The 16,611-nt window shown below is 42.4% G+C and overlaps 1 protein-coding gene across 1 annotated transcript in view; it reads right to left on the reverse strand.

The window, feature by feature from the left end:
- The window catches only part of LOC309561726 (calcium-activated chloride channel regulator 1-like), a 105,576-nt gene that overhangs the window by 38,468 nt on the left and 50,497 nt on the right, over positions 1-16,611 (reverse strand). Inside the window, exons 6-7 of the mRNA XM_082265719.1 lie at positions 13,841-14,018; positions 7,433-7,657 (exon numbers count right to left, since the gene is read on the reverse strand). Coding sequence (XP_082121845.1) covers positions 7,433-7,657; positions 13,841-14,018 — 403 coding nt within the window. The remainder of the gene's footprint in view (positions 1-7,432; positions 7,658-13,840; positions 14,019-16,611) is intronic.

The raw sequence follows: 16,611 nt of genomic DNA on the forward strand, positions 1-16,611 counted from the left end.
ATGTGTCGCCAAAGCAAGCTGGTCAACTAGACACACCTACTAACAGAGACCCTCCACAACTACCGCACGTCACAAAATCAAGTGAATCAACCTACGCAGCTCATGTGCCACCACAACCCTATGTGCATAGAGATTACAAGGGCACAGCAGAAGACTACAGAATGAACTCTATACCCCCTTTGATACAGCTCTCTTTGACTTCAAATGCTCAGAGACCTTCAGTCGACAGACCCTTACCTAAATTAAACCCATCTGCAACACCTTTCTCTCTACCTACCAGCCAACATCAGATACCAACCATGGTCCAAGACGGCGCACCATCAGTAGACCCTGTGGCTATAAAAACTGAAAGCACTGACATTGCAGAGTTCAGCAAGTATATGATTCGACGAGAGTTGATTACAACTGGACTGTCTGGATTTGATGACCGCCCAGAGAACTACAGGAGTTGGAGATCTACATTTAAGGCGGTAACCAAGAACTTGGACATTGATCCTCAAGCAGAACTTGACTTACTAATAAAGTGGTTGGGGCGTCAATCTTCAGAACAAGTAAAGAGACTTAAATCTGTCTACATTTATAACTTTAAAGCAGGCCTTGATGCTGCCTGGGAACGTCTAGAACAAGACTATGGGAGCCCCGAAGTCATTGAATCTGCCTTATTCCAGAGACTTAACGACTTTCCTAAAATCTCTGTTAAGGACAATCATAAGCTTAGAGAGTTAGGTGACCTCCTTCAAGAACTTGAAATTGCTAAGTTAGATCCTAGTTTACCAGGTCTTAGCTATTTAGACACTGCTCAGGGCGTAAATCCTATTGTAGCAAAGTTGCCTAGTTATCTTCAGGGAAAGTGGACTAGTGTAGGATCAAAGTATAAGTATGAGCATCGTGTTTCCTTCCCTCCCTTTTCTTATTTTTCAGAGTTCGTGCGGAAGGTTGCAAGATCCAAGAATGACCCAAGCTTCTTCTATCCAGATACAACCACCATTCCTTTAAGTACTTCAAGGGGTATTGCCACCAACAGTAAATTCAAGGATTTAAGGCATCCTATTGCAGTGGGGAAGACCGCGATAGCATCCAACGTCTTAGCTACAGACATCAAAGCTAGCAATCTTAATCAACAGTGTCCTATTCATAATGCGCCACACTCTCTCTCCAAATGTCGTGCATTTAAGGACAAGCCTATTGAAGAACGCAAGTCATTTCTCAAAGAGCATAATATCTGTTTTAAGTGTTGTGCATCCTCCGATCATTTAGCTAGAGACTGTAAGATCGCCATCAGATGTTCTCTCTGCAACAGTGCCAAAAATGTGGACGCTCTTCATTCAGACCTGTTCAAAAGGAAACCTTCACCCGGCAGCAACCCCAAGACTACATCAGATGATGGCGGGGAGAGAACTGAGCAATATGCCGACCCCGTAACCACAAGGTGTACAGAGGTATGTGGAGAAGGGCTTCATAGCAAGTCTTGTAGCAAGATATGTCTTGTAAGAGTTTTTCCTGAAGGATGTCCACAAAAATCCATAAAAATGTATGCCATACTCGATGATCAGAGCAATCGCTCATTGGCCAGTACAGAATTCTTTGAACTATTCAACATTCAAGGAGAGACCTGGTCTTATACCTTGCAGACATGTGCAGGAAAGGTCAATACTTCTGGAAGAAGAGCCCATGGCTTCGTAGTTGCATCAGAATATGAGGACACAGAGTTTCCTCTTCCAACTCTAATCGAATGTGATCAGCTACCGAACAACAGAGAAGAAATCCCCACACCAGAGGTTGCACGTCATCACCCTCATTTGAGTCACATTGCTAACTACATTCCACCACTTATCAAGGATGTTAAGATTTTGATTCTACTAGGGAGAGACATTCCTAGAGTTCATAAAATAAGAGAGTTATGTAACGGTCCAGATGATGCTCCTCAGGCCCAGAAACTTGATCTTGGATGGGTGATAATAGGAGAAGTCTGTTTAGACCAATCTCACAAGCTCTTGGATGTAGCTTCCTACAAAACTAATGTTACCTGTCAATTGATGAAATGTCCATCGCACTATTATGTGAAGGAAAGACTTGATTTTAAGAACGAAGTTCCAGATCAAGCACTCCAAAGCATTAACTGCAAGCTCACTTCTCAAAAGGACTTTGGTGATTCAGTGTACCAGACTACTTGTGATGACAACAAGATTGCCCCTTCAGTCGAAGACAAGGAGTTCATCAAGGTTTTGGATGAAGAGTTCTTCAAGGACAATTCCAACAGACCCAAGTTTTTAATGGACCAGTCTTCTACAAACTCAGAAGAAGACATCGATTTCCACCTGAAGGATCCAGATACTGATCCGGAAATCCGGCCTGAAGTTGTAGCATTGAGTTCCAACATCTGCTCAAGAAGTAATTTGGAGGATGAAGATGACTCCACAGATATGGGGGATGGAGCTGATAAATGGATGCAGGCCAAGACTCTGGTTAAGCCTCCGAACCAGCTGGAACTCAGCGAGGCTGAACTTAAGGAGGAATTCACTCGTATCCTGACTGCAAACAACCTTCATGCCCCCCAGAACATTGTGAGGTACAGTTTTAAGGAACGGGCCTACAAACCCATTAGCATCGTGGACCAGCTGGCCATACGCTTCTCCCTGGATGGAAACATGCCACGCCAAGACTCTGATGAAGCGCGGCGACAGATGGCGAAGTTGGGAGTCATTGAAGAGACTCAGACCAACGACTCCACAGAGCCGGGAGACAAAGATACAGATGGGAAGTCTGACGCTCAGGCTAGTGAAGAATGGACAGAAGGTGAGGAAATACCATCCAGGAACAAGAAGGAGAGAAAACTGACCAACCAGTTCAATTATAGCGAGAGAGCGTCCCAGAGCATTAACAAACCCCTGCGGGAGCGAGCTTCTCAGACAGAGCCACCTCCAAGGGCCACCTTCTCCGCCACTGCAAACCAGTGGAAATTCAACCCACCACACGCTTCACACATGGGCGGAGCATGGGAACGTATGATTGGGATGGCAAGGCGCATACTGGATTCTATGTTGCTTGATGTGAGTTCTTCACGTCTTACCCATGAAGTACTTACTACATTCCTTGCTGAGGTCGCAGCAATAATCAACTCAAGACCGCTGACAGCTGTATCCACAGACCCAGAATGTCCAACTGTTTTAACTCCAGCTGCATTATTGAGCCGGAAAATTGGACAGATCCCAGCGCCAAAGAGCATCTTTGATGAAAAGGACATATATAAACGTCAATGGAGATATGCTCAATACCTTGCAGATTGTTTCTGGGACAGATGGAGGAGGGAATACCTCACACTTCTTCAAGGACGTAAAAAGTGGCAAACCCAGAAGCCTAACTTAAAGGAAGGGGACCTGGTTCTTCTAAAAGAAAAGCAAACCAATCGGATCCAGTGGCCAGTTGGAGTTATTTCAAAGGCCATTGCTAGTGATGATGGAAAGGTCCGAAGTGTGGAAGTCAGGATTGTAAAGGACAGGAGCCCAAAAACCTTCCTGAGACCAGTCACTGAGACAGTCCTAATTATGCCTGCTTCCAAAAATTCTGATTCAGTGTTATGTGAAGGAGTCACTTAGATCTCTAGCATAGTTAGCTTAGAGGAGAGGGCTACATAGCATTCTACTGTATGCAATGTTAATTGTATGTTTATGGAAAATAATTGTGTAGTGGTATCTCACGATACCAGGCGGGGAGTGTGCTGCCACGCAGCTTTAACTGTCTAGCAGTTGTTATTACATGTTATGTTATGCTATGATATTGGTATCTTCCTAGCACCCCTGCTGTTTCTGGCTAGATGGTTTCTCCCATCTCCATTTTCCTGCTGTAACTGCCATTTTGTTTAGTTGTTATGAGGAGACTGCAGAGTGTGGAAGCTGTGTAACTTCATTGTAAATGTACCTATGGAAAAGCCTCTATGTTTATGCCTTTGCTAACTTGAAGCATAAAGAAGCATTGGAGAACACCTCTGGAGTCTTTATTCATTGAGTAAACTATCTGTTAAAGCCATCATTCAACCTGCTGCACACACTTAGAGACTGGGGGTCTACAAGAAGGTCACAGGTACAATCGATGCTGAGACAGAACAATACCCCTAGACATATATAGGTGTGATAGTAGCAGAAATAAATGCTTGCGCTAATGAAATCATTTACAGTAATATATTTCTGCTACTATCACACCTATATATGTCTATGGGTATATATTCAGACATATATGTGTATATATACCCCCTATACACATGTTCAGATGTTTTGCCTGCCTCAAAAGAACCCAAAAAAATGCCAAAAAAACGCTAGCGTCAAAAAAAAAAAATGCCCAGGTGTGTTTTTGCTGGCATTTTTTGGGGGGTTTTGAAGGAAGGCAAAACATCTAAACTTGTGTATAGTGGTGTATATACACACATCCATATATTTATATACACACCTAGACATATATACAGTGGGTACGGAAAGTATTCAGACCCCCTTAAATTTTTCACTCTTTGTTATATTGCAGCCAGTTGCTAAAATCATTTAAGTTCATTCTTCTTCCTCATGAATGTACACACAGCTCCCCATATTGACGGAAAAACACAGAATTGTTGACATTGTTGCAGATTTATTAAAAAAGAAAAACTGAAATATCACATTGTCCTAAGTATTCAGACCCTTTGCTGTGACACTCATATATTTAACTCAGGTGCTTTCCATTTCTTCTGATCATCCTTGAGATGGTTCTACACCTTCATTTTAGTCCAGCTGTGTTTGATTATACTGATTGGACTTGATTAGGAAAGCCACACACCTGTCTATATAAGACCTTTCAGATCACAATGCATGTCAGAGCAAATGAGAATCATGAGGTCAAAGGAACTGCCTGAAGAGCTCAGAGACAGAATTGTGGCAAGGCGCAGATCTGGCCAAGGTTACAAAAAGATTTCTGCTGCACTTAAGGTTTCTAAGAGCACAGTGGCCTCCATAATCCTCAAATGGAAGACGTTTGGGATGACCAGAACCCTTCCTAGAGCTGGCCGTCCGGCCAAACTGAGCTATCGGGGGAGAAGAGCCTTGGTGAGAGAGGTAAAGAAGAACCCAAAGATCACTGTGGCTGAGCTCCAGAGATGCAGTCAGGAGATGGGAGAAAGTTGTAGAAAGTCAACCATGACTGCAGCCCTCCACCAGTCGGGGCTTTATGGCAGAGTGGCCCGACGGAAGCCTCTCCTCAGTGTAAGACACATGAAAGCCCGCATGGAGTTTGCTAAAAAAAACACCTGAAGGACTCCAAGATGGTGAGAAATAAGATTCTCTGGTCTGATGAGACCAAAATAGAACTTTTTGGCCTTAATTCTAAGCGGTATGTGTGGAGAAAACAAGGCACTGCTCATCACCTGTCCAATACAGTCCCAACAGTGAAGCATGGTGGTGGCAGCATCATGCTGTGGGGGTGTTTTTCAGCTGCAGGGACAGGACGACTGGTTGCAATCGAGTGAAAGATGAATGCGGCCAAGTACAGGGATATCCTGAACAAAAACCTTCTCCAGAGTGCTCTGGACCTCAGACTGGGCCGAAGGTTTACCTTCCAACAAGACAATGACCCTAAGCACACAGCTAAAATAACGAAGGAGTGGCTTCACAACAACTCCGTGACTGTTCTTGAATGGCCCAGCCAGAGCCCTGACTTAAACCCAATTGAGCATCTCTGGAGAGACCTAAAAATGGCTGTCCACCAACGTTTACCATCCAACCTGACAGAACTGGAGAGGATCTGCAAGGAGGAATGGCAGAGGATCCCCAAATCCAGGTGTGAAAGACTTGTTGCATCTTTCCCAAAAAGACTCCTGGCTGTATTAGATCAAAAGGGGGCTTCTACTAAATACTGAGCAAAGGGTCTGAATACTTAGGACCATGTGATATTTCAGTTTTTCTTTTTTAATAAATCTGCAACAATGTCAACAATTCTGTATTTTTCTGTCAGTATGGGGTGCTATGTGTACATTCATGAGGAAGAAGAATGAACCTAAATGATTTTAGCAAATGGCTGCAATATAACAAAGAGTGAAAAATTTAAGAGGGTCTGAATACTTTCCGTACCCACTGTAGGTGTGATAGTACCAGAAATAAATGCTTGTGCTAATGAAATCATTTACAGTAATATATTTCTTCTACTATCACACCTATATATGTCTAGGGGTATATATTCAGACATATATGTGTATATATACCCCATATACACAAGTTCAGATGTTTTGCCTGCCTCAAAAGAACCCAAAAAAATGCCAAAAAAACGCTAGCGTCAAAAAACAAATGCCCAGGCGTGTTTTTGCTGGCATTTTTTGGGGGGTTTTAGAGGCAGGCAAAACATCTGAACTTGTGCACAGTACCACTATACACAAGTTCAGATGTTTTTCCTGACTGCAAAGAACCCAAAAAAATGCCTGCTTTGAAACCGGCAAGGTGTGAAAACCGAGGAGAGAAGCTAACCCCCTGAGCTGAAAGTTTTCTAATACATACAATCCTTTTTTTTCTGGTTCTGGACATGCTACAGAGCTGAAACTTCACAGGTACACCTTTTAGACCCCCCAGGCACAAAATCACACAAAAAAAAGTTCTTAAAAATTGTCATTTTTTATAAAAAAGCCAATTATTGAAAAAATAAAAAAAAATAAAAAAAGAGATTTTTTTATTTTTACTTTGGATTTCAGATCTGGGGGGTCTAAAAAGTGTACATGTGAAGTTTCAGCTCTGTAGCATGTTCAGAACCATAAAAAAAAGATTGTTTGTATTAGAAAACTTTCAGCACAGGAGGTTGGCTACATCTCTCCTCTAGGCAGGAAGGACCAAGATAAAAAAAAAAAAAAGAAAAAAAGAAAAAAAAAAAGATTTTGGCCTTTCCAGCCAAGTAAACTGCAGTATTTACAACTGCCAGGCCAGACGTGACGTCAGCTAGTGTGAACCCGGCCTACATGAAAGCATTTATGCCCAGAGTTCAGATTTAAACATTTTTGCCGCTTTGCCAGCCTATGAAAAAACAAAACATAAGCAAGGAATTTCTTAAAGCTGTATACTAAATGAAAGCCTTATACAAACTTTCTTAGGTTTTAAATTATTCATATAGTCAAGTTAACCAACGCATGCTGACACTAAATGTCATGTGAGTGGACATGTAGGGTTTAATGAGCTGTGGTCACAAAAGGGGTTGAGCCAGTTCTAGGGGTGCAATTGATTTTAAATAATATAGAAAGATCCTCTCAATTTTTTTTTACATATATATATTTTTTAACCATTTCTTTACACTGTCTCCTTTAATAAAAATATTTAGTTTGATGTGTTCATCAAGTGTACCTAATAGTAAAACTTTGGTAGCTGTAGCTGAAATCACTTTGTTCTTTAACGAGCATAGCAGAGTTCTTATACTGTTAATGCATGATCCATACCTCATTCATACTTCCTGAAACATCAAGGACCAAGGTGACAACTCTCTCTTTATATTGAAGTAGTACGACTGAAGGAGGTACAATACTGGGGTTAGTTAGTGGAGCAGAAGAAGTCATGTCAGGAGATTTCATTATCACTTCCCATGTGCTCTGGTAGTTACATAATCTGTTGTGTTCATTTGGTGCATCTTTGTTGTGGCTGTTTTCATCACAGAATGCGTTCACCTAACAAGAAAGAGACACATTAACAAAGCGTCGGCCAATGAAATGCAAAATGTAAACTGTTGGTAAGGACAGAAAATGCCGATAGAAAGCGCATCTACAACATAGAACATGAATGAAGCTTTAATATAAGTGATTACATAAAATGTACATAGAAACGATTTATAATAAATAATACAACTTGAAGGGTGCCAGCCAATCAAAACACCTATATTGCTAGAAAAGATACTTTATTACGATATTTATTATTAAACTAATAAAACCTTATGACTTTAAAAGATTTTTATTTACATGTCTGTCTTGATAAAATAGATCTTTGTCAAGTAGTATCATTTCCTGAAGAAGCTCATTGTGAAATGCATCGAATAAACTACTTAATATACGCTTGTTATCAACTACATTCAGTGGCTTATGTCAATTGATGCAGGTTATGCTATAAACTAACTGTATGCATCCATTTACTCAACAAAATATTATATAAAAAATATAAGGGCTTGCTTCAAAACATGGTTTGGACATGCTTTTTTAAAGGTCTCTGAATGCCAGTCAAAGCTTCTGCCACTAAATAAAATGGTTAGCTTACAGTCCTGTTTACACCTTGTGTTTGCTTGGCTTCAAACATTATACCCCATGTCTCTTTAGTGGTGCTTCAAAGGGTCTTCAAAGCCTCCAAAAAAGTCTATGACAAGGCTCACGAGAAGCTTTTTAGAGGCTTTTATTCAGCTTTAGCTTCACTTTGTTTTGGAGAAATTGCAGGTATAAGATATCAACATACACACAGTGCATCTGCCAAGCTTCATTAAAGCCTCAAAAAAGCACCACAAAGCATCATCGAAGTGCCACCAAAGCATCATGGAAGTATCCAAAACACATCAAAAAAGCATGTTTAAGCGATAAACGCTTTAATGTGTGTTGAAGTTGAAGCAAGTGTAAACGAGCTCTTAATGTCATAGGATTTAAACCAAATGATACCTACAGTAATGTAATAAAGTATCTTTTAGGGCTCGTTTACACTTGCTTAAAAATATGGCATTAGACACTTTATAAAGCACTCCAATCAAAGCACCTGTGACTAAATAAATGGTAAAACTTACATTCCTGTTCACATGTTGTGTTTGCTTTACTTTGCTTCCAATATTTTACCCCATGCTGCTTTCGTGCTTCAAAGCGTCTCCAAAGTCTCCATACAAGTCTATGACAAAGTTCACTAACGGCTCATTCACACTTACTTTGACTTTAACACACATTAAAGCACCTACCGTTCAACATGCATTTTTTAATGTGTTTTTGATACTTCCGTGATGCTTCAGTGATGCTTGTCTGAAGCTTTAATGAAGCTTGGCAAATCTTCTGAGTGTGTTGATTTTCTATTTGCTTTAAAGGGGCTCAGTACAATCCCAGCTCATTAGTACACCTGTTCAGCAAGTTCCCAGCTCATTAATACCCCTGTTCAGCAGATCCCCAGCTTGTTAGTACCCTCATTCAGCAGATCCCCAGCTAACTAGTACCCTCCTTCAGCAGATCAGGAATGTGGTGGCTGAATGATTTCCCATCCACCCTCATATATATTAAAAACATAAAGGGTAACTGTCACATTTAGACACTTACAAGGAAGATATGGAAGCACACACTGAAAACCTCTCAGTTTCAGTTTCAAGTATGACAGGATGGATTCAGCTTCATCCTCTCCCAAACCACGCCCTATAATGCACTTCACTTATCATGAGTTTGCTCATGGAACATCTATGACAGGGGTGTCCAAACTATGGCCCTCTAGCTGTTCAGGAACTACAATTCCCATCATGCCTAGTTATATCTGTGAATGTCAGAGATTTAAAATGCCTCATGGGAAGTGTAGTTCCACAACAGCTGGAGGGCTGTAGTTTGGACACTCCTGCTCTATGATGAAGCCCATGGCGAATGTGTTAGAGCGTGGTTCAGAGGGGGGATGGAGCTGAAGCCTTCCTGTCATACTTGAAACGGAGTGGTTTTCGGTGCGTGCTTCCATCTTTCCCTTGTAAGTTTTTGACAATCTGGCAAGATGAGTCCTGTGGGAGCTGCACACAACAGTGGTTGAATCATCTGGATGAATCAGCGTAGCCTGGAGTGGCGGCTACAGGTTTGAATTGGGTTCTGTCACAAATAGACTAATGAACTCTTTCTTTCATGTTTTCTTTCTACTTCCTTAACTGTCCTATCACCTATTAATGCTGTGGTGGATCCTAAATAGCCCATCAACTGCAGAACAAAGAACGTAGATATCTACCTTTCATTCTAATGATAAAGTTTACTGGGTTTGTGCTCCACCACAAATGGGAATGCTTGGAGCACCAGAAACCATTGGCTCACCCTAGCATTTGTCCCCTATTTTGTCACATTCATGTCAGAGATAAGCTTCAATATCCTTCCTAAGAGGTAATACCAGGGCCCACTTAATGGCAAAGCGTTCTTGTTCTACTAAAGCAAAGTTTTTCTTTCTGACTGTGAAAGGCCATAGGATGATCCTCTTTATGGATAACAGAACAGATCACTATTAATATGTACATTACGGGACTTTAAAGTCTCAGATTCAAAGATTTCAGATTTATATATCACTGTTTTACACATATCTTATCCTGCACTATACAGTATTTATATCTTAGACACTTTAACCAGCGTAAATGTCTTCAGTACTGATACAGAATCTAGCACAGGTGGTTAGACACTCAGTGAGTGATAACTCTATGGGGTTAATTTACTAAAACTGGAGATTGCAAAATCTGGTACAGCTCAGCATAGAAACTAATCAGCTTCCGGGTTTTTTGTCAAAGCTTAAATGAACAAGCTGAAGTTAGTATCTGATTGGCTACCATACACAGCTTAACCAGATTTCGCACTCTCCAGTTTTATTAATTTAACACTTATGTGTTTCATTGAAGTGTATTCAGCTTATTCAGGAGTGTTTGTGTAGGCGGCCAATAAAAACAGTATCACAAAACTGATTTTTCACTATACAGGGGTGAGCATTTCCAAGACAGAAAACAAAAAAGAAGGTGACAGGAACCTTTAAAAAGGAGCCCATGAATTTTAATAGAGTGTGCAAACCCTACCATTCTGGGAACTTGATAATATACTTAATGCAAGAATCTAAGGGAGAGTGGAACAGAACATGGACACCCCCTATATCATTTCCAGTTAAGGTCCTGTTTATTACAGATGGGCTGAACACCCCCTTGTTCGGTTCAAAGCAGAACTCCTAAAAAAGGGAAAAGTTTGGCCCGAACCAGGAACTCAATTGAAGTCTATGGGAGCCGAACAGGAGAAATCAAAAGTCCCCATTTTGGAGGCTTATATGCAAGTATTTGGCCATAAAAAGGGTATGGGGACCCGGGTACTGCCCTGGGGGACATGTACCAATGCAATTTTTTTTTTAAATTGCTTCCCAGCCTGCCAATGTACATAAAAGGCCGGGTGGGAGCTTCATTGTTCTGAGAAAGAAGCCCGCTCGCGGCCGCTAGGCAACGCAGCAGCGCGATCCTGTGATGGCTGTAAACACAGGACACAGCCATGAAGGGATCAGATATGGGTGCTGTTATTGGCCCTCCCAATCACGTGATGGCTGTGTCTGTTTGGTCCATTTTGATGGGAACAAGTGCCTTTTTCCCACAACCCTGGGCGGTGGTTGTGGCGGTCTGCGGCCAGGGGGCTTATCAGACTCTGGAATCCCCCTTTAAGAAGGGGGCCCCCAGATCCCACCCCCTTATGTGAATGAGTATGGGGTACATTGTACCCCTGCCCATTCACCAAGGATGAATGATTCACGGGTTAGAATCTCCAGTTTCAGGTTGCTAAACAAAGTCCACAAAACCTAAATGCTGCTTTTTGGATCCATATAGATCCAGTAAAAGAAAAACTTCACAGAACAGAGTCCAAAACATAGTGCACCACAGAACCCTGCCAGTCCTAGAGTTTTCTGGCATGTACTGTATATCCAAATAAAACAGGTGCACCAGTCAGTGGCGTAGCGTGGGTTGTCAGCACCCGGGGCAAGGCAAGTAATTTGCGCCCCCTACACAAACCTACTAGACCACTACACAGACCTACCCCCCCCATACACTGACACCTACACTGACCCCCCTTCACTTACCCCCACTACACTGACAAATACACCGACCCCCCATACACTGACCCCTACACTGACTCCCCCTTACATTTCTATACACTGACCCCCCCATACAATAACATCCCCTACACTGACACCTATACAGACCCCCCTACACTGACCCCTACACTAACACCTATACTGACACCCCCTACACTGACCCCCCCCCCCCCATACACTGACAGCTACACTGACACCTATACTGACCCTCTTACATTCCCACATACACTGACCCCTACACTGACTCCCCCCCTACATTTCCACATACACTGACCCCTACACTAATAGCTATACTGACCCCCCCTACACTGACCTCCCCCATACACTGACACCTATACTGACCCCCCTACACTGACCGCCACATACACTGACACCTATACTGACCCCCCTACATTTCCACATACACTGACCCCCCCCTACACTGATCCCCCCCATACACTGACACCTACACTGACACCTATGCTGACCCCCCTACACTGACACACCCTCCTCTACACTGACCCCCCCCCCATACACTGACACCTACACTGACCCCCCCGTACACTGACAGCTACACTGACACCTATACTGACCCCCTTACATTCCCACATACACTGACCCCCCCATACACTGACCCCTACACTGACTCCCCCCTACATTTCCACATACACTGACCCCTACACTAATAGCTATACTGACCCCCCCATACACTGACACCTATACTGGCCCCCTTACATTCCCACATACACTGACCCCCCATACACTGACTCCCCCCTACATTTAAACATACACTGACCCCCACTACACTGACCCCTACACTAATAGCTATACTGACCCCCCCATACACTGACACCTATACTGACCCCCCTACACTGACCTTCCCCATACACTGACACCTATACTGACCCCCCTACATTTCCACATACACTGACCCCCCCCTACACTGACACCTACACTGACACTTATGCTGACCCCCCTACACTGACACACCCTCCTCTACACTGACCCCCCCCATACACTGACACCTACATGTCCACTTCCCCTACACTGACCCCCTTACATTCCCACATACACTGACCCCCCCATACACTGACCCCTTCACTGACTCCCCCCTACACTTCCACATACACTGACCCCTACACTAATAGCTATACTGACCCCCCCATACACTGACACCTATACTGACCCCCCTACACTGACCTCCCCCATACACTGACACCTATACTGACCCCCCTACACTGACCCCCACATACACTGACACCTACAATGACCCCTATGCTGACCCCCCTACACTGACACACCCTCCTCTACACTGACCCCCCCCATACACTGACACCCCCTTAACTGACCCCCGCCCTCCCTCCCATGTCCACTTCCCCTACACTGAAACCTATGCTGACCCCCCTACACTGACACCCCCCCCCCCGGGCCCTGGGGGCAGGCAAGTCATCACTTACCTTGTTCTGTGCCAATACACTGGCGACTCGAGGAGGGGAGAGACAGCATGTTGGTGGCCGGCCGGACAGCAGGGGGAGACACCGGAAGCGGTGCTGCACATGCACCGAGCCACAGACTGGCATCTTCATCCACGACCAGCCCCGCCCCCTGGCCGCATGACACTTTCAGCGGTCCGCCGCTCGTCTTGCAAAAAGCGGCGGCCACTGAGCCAAGAGGTGGAGTGCGGGCGGGCAACTTCAGCATAAAGGGACACTTTAAACCCGCCGATTGCGGGCGTTGGATGCGCCCCCCTAAATGTTGCGCCCGGTGCCAGTGGCCCCCCCTGCACCCCCCCACGCTACGCCACTGGCACCAGTGCTCCCTTCACTTTCTCCTCTTCCTCTCAACCTTTGACTTCCCTATTATTTTCGTAGTACAGAAAGTAGACATTCAAATGTGTATAAAAACCTAAAAAAGGCTACATCCATTTGCAATTATTATTATATGTGTTTATGTTGATGTAGTTTAAACACATTAATTACATTTCATTAATTAAATTTCTACAGCCCACAATCATATGATGAATAAATGGTTCTTATAATATTGTAGAATTTACTTGAGTTACTTACCGGATCCAGTGTCTGACTATACATAATGGACTCGTGAATGTCTTGGTCCTTGTTGGGATAAAATTCACAGCCCTCTTCATAGACTCCTGTGTCAGGATCAATTTCACAATTTTCTTTAACACAGTTATCATTAAGGCAAACATCAATTCTACTTAATCCACCCATAGCCAAAGGGCATCTGAAAAAAACAAAACAAAAAACAAACAATTAATGTATAATGTAAATCACCAACAGACATCTTGGTTGGCAGGAGTAGATGTTGGTTGGCAGGAGTAGAGGTTGGAATACAAGAAGTTCGTTAACTTGTATTTCTTTAAACTTTTATAATACAGGTCATTGATGATTAAGATTTGGATGCATAGCTGGCCCTAGGCTTAGTAATATTACATCTAAGATAAGTTCACATAAGATAAGATTTATTGTCATTGTAACACAAATTCACATTCACATACAAAACAAGTATCACCTGCACATTTACCATACACAATTAAAATTACATAAATATACTAAACTTTCTACATTTAAAAACAAGAATACTTAACAAACAATAACCCAAATCCATGTAACTTATTTCTTTAACCACTTCTGGACAGGAAGGTTTTTCCCCCCTCAATGACCAGGCCATTTTTTGCAATACTGTGTTATTTTAACTGACAATTGCGCGACCATGCAAAATAAAATAAATAAATAAAATTGATAAATAAATAAAATTGATGTCCAAATTGATGCCCAAATAAAATTGATGTCCTTTTTTTTCCACAAATAGAGCTTTCTTTTGGTGGTATTTGATCCCCTCTGCGATTTTTATTTTTTGTGCTGTAAACAAAAAAAGAGCAAAAAAAAAAAAAAGGAAAACAAAATCTAGTGCTCTCTGTATATAAGGTATTTATTATTTATTAAATAATCCAAATATTAAAACTCACATTCGTAGGCACATAAGCTGTGCGGGCTGGGTAGGCATTGAATCGGTTTAGGAGATGCAGAAGTTGTGTCCTGTAGCTGGATCTCGCCCATAGGTGTCACCTACTGAGGAAGTCACACGCCCATCAGCACCTGACGATACGCGACTGGGGGGTGGAGACACCACGGGCGAGATCCAGCTACAGGACACAACTTCAGCATCTCCTAAACCGATTCAATGCCTACCCAGCCCGCACAGCTTATGTGCCTACGAATGTGAGTTTTAATATTTGGATTATTTAATAAATACCTTATATACAGAGAGCACTAGATTTGTTTTCCATTTATTCCCGTTTTATGATGGAGACTGGGGAAATACAGTGAGGACAGAGCCACCCTAATTATTATCTGTGCAGCAATGAGAGGATTGAGTCTACCCATTTGTCTGGGGATACTATAGAGCTGTTTTTGTTTTGGTGAAACACTGGTCAAATTATAAAGGTGAGAGGCCATCCATTACTGGTGGTGAGATCGTGAACACCTGAATGATCCATTGCGGCAGCTGCACTTATTTTGGCACTTTAGAGACTGTTTATTCACTTGAAATCACTTTAATGGACTAGCACCTTGCACTTTTGATTTATTTTTTCAATTGATGTGATTAAGCTGATTTTGACATGTTATTTTAGTGTTCATGCTAAGGAGTCATATGGACACATATGTTTTATGTTGATTGATTTGTTGATATATTCAGTAATTTCTTCAACCCTTTTAATTATTGCACCTTTGCACAGCACAGCAACTTTTGTTATTTGCACTGCACAGCATTTTTTGCTGTTCGAATAGAACAGCAATTTTTTTGTTATTAGCACTTTATTGTAGCGCGATATCACTCTATATATTTATTGATTTTATGTGTAGTGATTCACCACTTTGATATTGCAATCCACAATATTTTTTGATACTTCAATACATTATTTATTTAATTGCGCTGATATCCATTACACCTTTTTAGTGCTATAAATATGCACTGTTACTGTACTAATGACACCGGCAGGGAAGGGGGTTAACCCAGGGGCGATCAAAGGGTTGCATGTGTCCCTAGGGGGTGCTTTCTAACTGTGTGGGGATGGGCTTGCTGAATGAACACAGAGACCTATGTTTCTAAATAGGAGGAACACAGGATCCCTGTGTTCATTACTGACAGAACAGAGGTCTGCCGTGTTTACAACGGCAGACCCCTGTTCTGTCTCCACAGTAAGCGATCGTGGGTGCCTGGCGGACATCACAGCAGCCAGACCAACTGATTGGCTCCCCCTGTGGCCAATCAGCCTGCACGCACCCCCACTTGCGGTCCCACGAAGCAATGTACAGGTACGTCATTTCGTGGGACAGAGCCGACCTGCCACAGTAAAACTACGGTGGCTGTTCGGCAAGCAGTTAATCAAATTCCTGCATTAATAGCTTTAATTGCCCTTGGGGGAAATATTCTATCTTTGAATCTATTTGTTCTCAATAAAACGTAAAAGTGTAGCGCTAAAGAATTTTTTATGATTATCAATTTTTTCTTTAGCGCTACACTTTTACGTTTTATTGCATTTTGAGTCATTGTTGGTTGATTTTGTGTTGGCTGCTGATATTTATCATTCCTTTTTATTCAATATACTAGCGCGGAAATTTTCTATTTTTAATCTATTTGTTCTCGCCTTTATTGTTCTTAACCATATGCCAGACAGCACTAATTTAAAAAAAATGACGGCCAGCATAGGTCTCTATTTTTGCTGATCTGCCAAAACAACGAATCTTATAAATTGTGAATGTTTCAGCATTGTTCAAAAGCCACAAATAATGCCTGTAATGTTTGCAATATA

This window comes from Pelophylax lessonae, assembly GCF_965119305.1.
Source record: "Pelophylax lessonae genome assembly, chromosome: 8".
NCBI classification, from domain to species: domain Eukaryota; kingdom Metazoa; phylum Chordata; class Amphibia; order Anura; family Ranidae; genus Pelophylax; species Pelophylax lessonae.